General features: G+C 42.1%; 1 protein-coding gene across 1 annotated transcript; it reads left to right on the top strand.

Moving 5' to 3' along the window:
* The first annotated feature begins 3,187 nt into the window (after positions 1 to 3,187).
* mafba (MAF bZIP transcription factor Ba) lies at positions 3,188 to 6,842 on the top strand. Its single transcript, XM_062540696.1, is given in 2 exon segments — positions 3,188 to 3,685; positions 3,687 to 6,842. Coding segments are annotated over 2 exon segments (1,164 nt in total). The 5' UTR covers positions 3,188 to 3,611; the 3' UTR covers positions 4,777 to 6,842.
* Positions 6,843 to 7,566: the final 724 nt, after the last annotated feature.

Here is a 7,566-nt window from a genome sequence, read left to right as displayed (position 1 = left end):
GGCGGCATTTTTGCATGTCTCTGCGGCAAAGGAAGGCCTCGCCTCGGTTGGGGTGGGATGGGATGCTCACCCAACTCCGAGAAGCACCGGAGGAGCACGTAGGTCTCTCACCTCGTAGCAGTTTGACGAGTGCTCTATGCAACATTTTAGGGGTGATTTTATTTCAGTTATTCATTCCTAAAAATCGTAGGATGGGAATCTCATTAGGCTGAATAAGCAAGCATCAACACATTTTTTGCTGTCCATAAGCACACGGATCACTTAATAGATCATTAACCACCAATATGCTGCTGACAAAGACGGTTTTTTTTAAACATCTCCCCTTCCATTACAAGATGCTATTACCGAAGGGAGAGAATCCACGACAGGCCTGAGTATATTAGAGCGCATAACTACATGCTAATGGCACAGGCGGCGAGTCGGCCTCAGCACACACACACACACACACACACACACACACACACACACACAGACGTGAAAACGCCGGGGCCCTCGGTGGTACGAGCGCAAGAAGGAAAGAAGAGGAAGCGGTCGGCGCCAAGCGAGTTCAGGCTGTCGTGGCGATTCTGTTCAGTGCGTTAGGTTGATTTATCATCCCTTAATCGACTTCCGAATGTGCTTCTGCTCTTCGCCCGTTTCAGGTTGTCTTCTTCCGGCTATAGCCTATACTTGAGGAGGTCTGCTGCTTTGAGGATAGCAATACTTAGATAAGCAATAACTACTATTGCGCTTTGCCTCAAAAGCAATTTTGCACCAGCATCACAGAACAGGAGCCTTTCTCATATTGAGCTGCCCGCCTCGTGTTGAAAACATAATGCTTTCAACTTCTGGAAATGTTTATTGTTTCAACACATTAGCATTTAATTCCACCAACATAATAGGTAAATAAATAAATAGCATATTATAATTATGATAACAATTACAATAATGATTACGAAAAAAAAATAAAGAATACATTTTTAAAATACATTTGCATTTAGCCTATATCAAATGTTCTTTTGAAATACATTTACTTGAAGATCGACAGAAACACTTTTATTTCAGCTTGTTAATGACAACCATAATGGTGTTATGGTAGCCTATAAAGATGATCAGTTAGAATCACTTTCATCAAGTTTTCTCCTCTGTTCCTTCACTTATAACTTGCGAGGTGCAAGAACACTTTGAATCTCAGAATCGTTGAGTCTAAAGCCATTTGGACAACAGCATGTTGACTTTCAGCAGGTTGCCTTTCTCTTGGTTGCGAGTCACGGCAGACTTGAGCCAAAGATGAACTGCTTGCCAAACAGTGCGATCGATGTTTGTTTCCATCCAAGGACAATTAACAGGGTATCCCGTGCGTCTCTTCCTCGGGAGTACAGAAATTGGTTTGGGGAAAGAGAAACGAAGGCAACGACTATGGGTTGTTCAGCTTATGTTTTCACGAACAGAAACTAACAGAGATTAACTCAGGGAAAATATATCACTTCCAGGCAAACACCAGTTATTGAGGAGGTGACGGAGAACTTAGCAAACCAATATCATATAAAGGAATATGATGTCTTCATTATTTGGTTTGCTTGCACATCCTTGTTTTGTTGTTAGATTCACTTTTTAATATCTGTTTTAAAGTTAAAATGTGATTTGACTGATCAATACAATGTCTGACTCATTTTCTGCAGAGAAAATAGAATCTAATCAGGCAAGAGTCACTTTAACCATCGGTTCGTGTCGGCTTTCAATAGACCAAATAATCGATACGACTGTGTAGGCTACAGCGTTTTATTCATGCATTTATATGCAGAAGATACAGAATAATGATGCAATCAATACCGTGCACTAACTGAATTAAAGGGCTATTTACTTTGGTTGTAACGGAAAGCCATTCAGGAAATACAACTACTAATATTTTCCGATTGATAAAAGTTAATTATTGGTGCTTCAATCGGTTCGTTAGTCTAGGCTTTGGCTTTAATGAAGGCTACATTTTTCTTAATTCCAAAGCAAAACAAAAAGTTAATGTTGATTAAAGGGGTATTCTTCATTTTGGTTTGTCAAATTGTTCATTTGAGGAAGTCATTATTATCTTGATTAGAGTCATTTATGTATCTAAATGTATAACATTTAATGTCCTAAGCGAAATGCCAATAAACAATGGTCTTTCCTTGGTGTAATGCCGATTTGCACCACATGGAGGCAGCGTTTGGTCTGTTATCTGAGAAAATGTGTCACTTGGCGCAGGGGCCCAGCGCAGTTTGAAGGTTATCATGCGTTACTTCATACAAAGAATCCATCCGAATTGTGAACAACTAGACCAAAAACGCAACGCTTATTGTGTTTTATTTTGTTTCTTAAATTGTGATTACCATTTATTACATAGCATAGGCTTCATGGGTTATCAATTCTCTGAATTGACATACAGGTGTGTGTTTTTCAAAATATGTCTAATATTTGTCTCCTTTGTTTGGAGGACAAGGCAGTGTAAAGACAAGGACATGCCTTTGTGATATGGGCTTATAGCCAAATACTAAATTAATATTTGACTTAGTCATAGCTATATCCGTATATTGTGGGAATTGTAAATATTAACTTTTGTACTGTGAAACATTAAAGATTCAGAAAACACAGGTTAGTTAAAATGATGCAATCAGTATGTAATTAGCTTCAATGTTCACAAAGAAACTATAGCCAATTAGGCATGTAGCCAATATGACAATAAGCTTGCGATAATAAACATTGCGGATAGGCTACTCTGTTTTGTTATGTTGATACTTTCCCCCTAAAATTAATTCAGTTTTAAAGCAGCATAGGCTATTAATTGACTTAAGAAGAGTGATATTGAAAAAGGCAGTCTACAATGTAGGGTTCATTGTTTGCTTAATATTGGGCGATTTTGTTTATTCGGAATAGAAACATGTGCAGCCATTCCTGTATATCGGTATGTTGTCTGCTTTGCTGAAGTGAATCGACAAGACTGAAGGCATCCGCGAGCGCTCTTCCACTGCCACCCCGTTTCATCGGGGAGTCAGCTGACTCCCGAGCTGTCAAAGCCCCGCTCCTCTCCGCCCTCTGTCCAAACCGTTATGCTAATTACCGGATCCCAGAATTCCTATTGGCGAACTGCTCTGAGCGTGACCAATCCTTCGCCGTGACATCAGACAGAGCTAGAATAAAGAGCAGCCTCCACCGACAGTAGTCTACACTGAATACTCCGGAGTGAGAGACTTAGGAAAGCGAGCTGAAATCTCTGCGGTGCAGAGCTGGAAGGCTGCTCTCCATGCGAAAAACAGACGCCTTGATCCTACTCACTCAGATCAACGCTTTCTTGGCAATACGGACATACAACTCAAAACTGCTGCGAACGGGACGGGAGCCCATCGACGGCACTCGGTATTCCGTTTAATTTATGTGCTTTTTTTCTTCTTTTTGGCTTTAAATTTGTCTTGGGAACTGGTTCCGTACTTCTGCACTAGACAGACTTTTTTTTTTATTTCTACCTCCACTCGTTTTTGAAACTGTTTAGAACTGTCGAAGTCGCCTGTATGACGCATATCCCGCTGTCGTTTGCCGTGCACTAGACAGAAAGTTGTGCTTTTCGTTCGCTGTGATTTTAAGCCGCAGAGCGGTGTTGCATGCCACAACATTCGCTTTTGTCGCGGTGGAGGACTACGAGAGACTATTGCATGAAATTAGAGAAGGGAGAGAGAAAAAAAGTCGATTTTTGCTACGTTGGCAAACACTTTCACCTAACTGCAGAACAGAAACACAATGAGCACAGAGCTTTCTATGGGCCCAGAGCTGCCGACTAGTCCCCTCGCAATGGAATATGTCAATGACTTTGATCTGATGAAGTTCGACGTGAAGAAAGAGGCCCTCGCGGGACTCGAGCGCGCCAACATTCGGCAATGCAACCGACTCCAGCCCCAGGGCTCGGTGTCTTCCACCCCGATCAGCACGCCCTGCAGCTCGGTACCTTCCTCGCCGAGCTTCAGCCCAACGGAACAGAAGAACCACCTGGAGGAGCTCTACTGGATGCCCAGCGGCGGCTACTCGCAGCAGATTGACCCGCAAACGCTGAGCCTGACACCGGAGGACGCCGTGGAAGCCCTGATCGGCTCTACAGCTCACGGGCACCCACCCCCGCACGTCCAGCAGCAGCTTCAGCAAGGCGGCTACGAGGGTTACCGGGGAGCCCACCACCACCACGGCCATGGCCACCACCACCAGTACGCAGGGATTGGCCATCATCCCGACGACCTGCCGGGTCATCCGGGGGCACACAACCACGCACACAGTCAGCATCACCATCATCACAGCCAGGACCCCGACAGCCCTTCTCCTACCTCGCCTGGGTCACACCAGCAACTTCACCACCGCCACCACCATCACCACCACCCGCACGACCACCAAGGCCACCACAGCGCGGGGGGCGGCCTGAACGCGGACGACCGCTTCTCCGACGACCAGCTGGTGTCCATGTCCGTGCGAGAGCTCAACCGGCACCTGCGGGGCTTCGGCAAGGACGAGGTCATCCGCCTGAAGCAGAAACGGCGGACCCTCAAGAACCGGGGCTACGCGCAGTCGTGTCGTTTCAAGCGCGTGCAGCAGAAGCACGTTCTGGAGAACGAGAAGACCCAGCTCATAAACCAGGTGGAGCAACTCAAACAAGAAATCAACCGGCTGGCCCGCGAGAGAGACGCATACAAACTGAAGTGCGAGAAACTTACTGGCGCGAACGGGTTCCGTGAGGCTGGCTCCACGAGTGATAACCCGTCCTCGCCAGAGTTTTTCATGTGAGTCTTTCTGATGTCTGACAGCCGATGCTGAAGAAATATCGTAGTAATCAACATTATTGATTATGATTATACTAAATAACAACATCTGTATTCATGTTAGAAGAATAATCCACAGAATAATAATCGCATATGTAATCATCTCCATCCACTTGGCAACTGAGATACAAAGAACCAGGTAGAATGTTTATCAGAAGAGCAGCATCTTTGTAGGTTAGTTGCTTGTAGAGAAGAGACTTTTTTCCTTTCTAAGAAAAGAAAAATAACTTTCTTCGTACCAGTACCGCTTTATCTTGTTAGTATTGGATGACGTCGGACGAGTGTTCTTACAGTGATTTTGTCCTCGATTGTTCTGATAAAAAATCTTAAGAAACAATAGCTGTGCTGAGAGGAGAATAACTGCTTCGGACCTGAATACTTCTCTTGGCAGAAAAATCAGAAAGAATCGAAACAAATTATGCAAACTTTTACGTGGTGTTACCCGCCTGCAACCTAAAAACAGTCGAAACAGGGGGACATTTTATGCAACATCTCATTGGTTTATTGCCTGCTTGGTTATATATATATATAAATATATATTAAAAAATCTGCATTAAAATATTAATCCTGCATGCTGGACATGTATGGTAATAATTTCTATTTTGTACTTTCTTTCTCTTGTGTATCTTAAATAGCATGTTGTCGATCTGAGCTTCTCCATAGCAGTTTTCTGGGCGTTAGAAATGAAATGGTGACCATATCAAGATGACTGCCTGTGCAGTGTAACATGTTTGGGTTTATTTGGGCTTGTAAATACATGCATCAACAAACTGCACACCAACATTAAGGAGGATGGTTTGAACTTCTTTTTTATTGTTTTGTTTCATTTGGGTATCGACTTTCAGAAATATGGGCATTGGCAGTTGCATTTAAAGTCAACAAACTTTGTATATTAAGTGCACTTTTTGAATAATGATTTTGGTATTGGCAGTTTTCATTTTGAGTTTTTTGCAGACCACCTTTCAAGGAAGACATACTATAATGATATATTGTTTAATTGCCTAACACCAACAAGCAATTGACCATTTTATCATGTTTTATAGCCTACGTACTTTGAAACAGGCCTCCGTTGCAGCGCAGGAGAGCTTCTTTAAAGTAAAGGCACACTTGGGCCAGTCCCATGCGTAGCTGATCACTTTGTCTCACCATTTTGAGGCATCTCTACTGTCACATATGTTAGGTGGCTTTGAATTTGGGGTTGGTGCCTCTGGCACCGTGTCTGCCGCTGAGGTGCTTAAATGCTGTTCTGACATCTATTGCATAATCCATCCCTATTATATAATGCGAACAAAAACCTACAAGTCTTAATCATTTTACAACTTTATGAATATGATTTTCAACGGGTAGTCTACTCGATTAACCATTTTTTTCGGTAATCTTAAACAAACGTAAATAAAAGGCTGGAATTGTTACAGCATATTCAGTCATGGTCTGAGGCATACTCAAATCAGGGGTTGTGTACAATTACCTAATATCTAGACTGCGCATGCGAACATTTAAATGATCAATGTTATATGTTTTCCTGTATTTTTTTCTGCCGGTCAGTAAAAATAGAGGATACAGGTTTTGCAAAATCTCAAAATGAAAATGATATGTATGTCATATGTTATTATTATGTTCCGTTTGTTTTATTATTATTTGGAGATTCTGGTTCTGCTGGCCAGATGCATAGTTAAGTTTTTATTTTTAATGATTTAAATTAACAAACTGTCAGATCATATTGAATAAGCATGGTGCTTGCATTTAAAATTTATTGTTGAAAAGTCATGCATTTAACAATCTTTGGTTTGTTACTGATTCAACTGTGTTGAAATCAAATTTGAAAACTGCAGCAGCGGGTTGTTGTTCTGTTTTTTTATTTCATGTATTATGCGAGGGGATCAATTTTCAATCCTGTTTATAGAAATGAGAAAAAAAGTTAAAATTTGGACTGTAGTAGTTCCATTCAGGCTGGTTTCTGTTTCGTCTTATTTTTGTTGTTTTTGGAAGAAATGGTTTCCTATTTTGCTTATTAAAGTCATTGAAATGGCATCATTTGATCTCTTCTGTTTTTGAGTCTTCTGCCTTTTGCATCAATCACTAGTGTTGTAGATTGAACAGTATTTTAAACACGCGCACATAACAGGCGCACTTCTCTGGAATACCAGGCCAGGTCATATGTGCAGGTTAAAAACGAGGTAGCTGCTGCAATGCACATATATGTGTAAAAGGAGGATTTCCTATGTGACAGAAACTATGTGACAGAAAAGCAAAACTGGTCACACTTCTAGGCCTCATTAGTAGCATGCATTTGCACCTTGCCATTTAACAGTCAACTCCATCTAGTATTCATAGATTACCCAGATGTTGAACGGTACCACGCCGAGGCTGTACTTATTCGCTTAACTGAGAGAATAACATAGCTGTGACACAATTTCCTTGCGCACTTGTTTGCAATTAGGGAACAGTCCGTTTCTAAAGTCAGGCACAGCCCACATTTCAGATCGTGTATTTTATTTACACAAATGCCTTTAGTTTTGCAGGCAGCCTCGGAGAAACATGCTACGTTGACGTGCTGAGTTTTGCAAGAATCTAACTTGCACGTGCATTCGGTAAAACGAGATCTTTGACCTTGCAGCGTCGTGCGCCAGACTTTGGTAGAATGGCAATTAACCCTTTAATCGCCGAATGTTCGAACAACTATGTGTGCGTGTGTGCGTGTGTGTGTGGTATCTCTGTGTTAAATCTGCGGCCTACCAGAATATCACAGGGACTG

The sequence above is a fragment of the Sardina pilchardus genome, chromosome 7, assembly GCF_963854185.1.
Source record: "Sardina pilchardus chromosome 7, fSarPil1.1, whole genome shotgun sequence".
Lineage (NCBI taxonomy): Eukaryota > Metazoa > Chordata > Actinopteri > Clupeiformes > Clupeidae > Sardina > Sardina pilchardus.
Note: the sequence above shows the minus strand (reverse complement) of the source record. Positions and strands in the feature narration are given on the sequence as shown.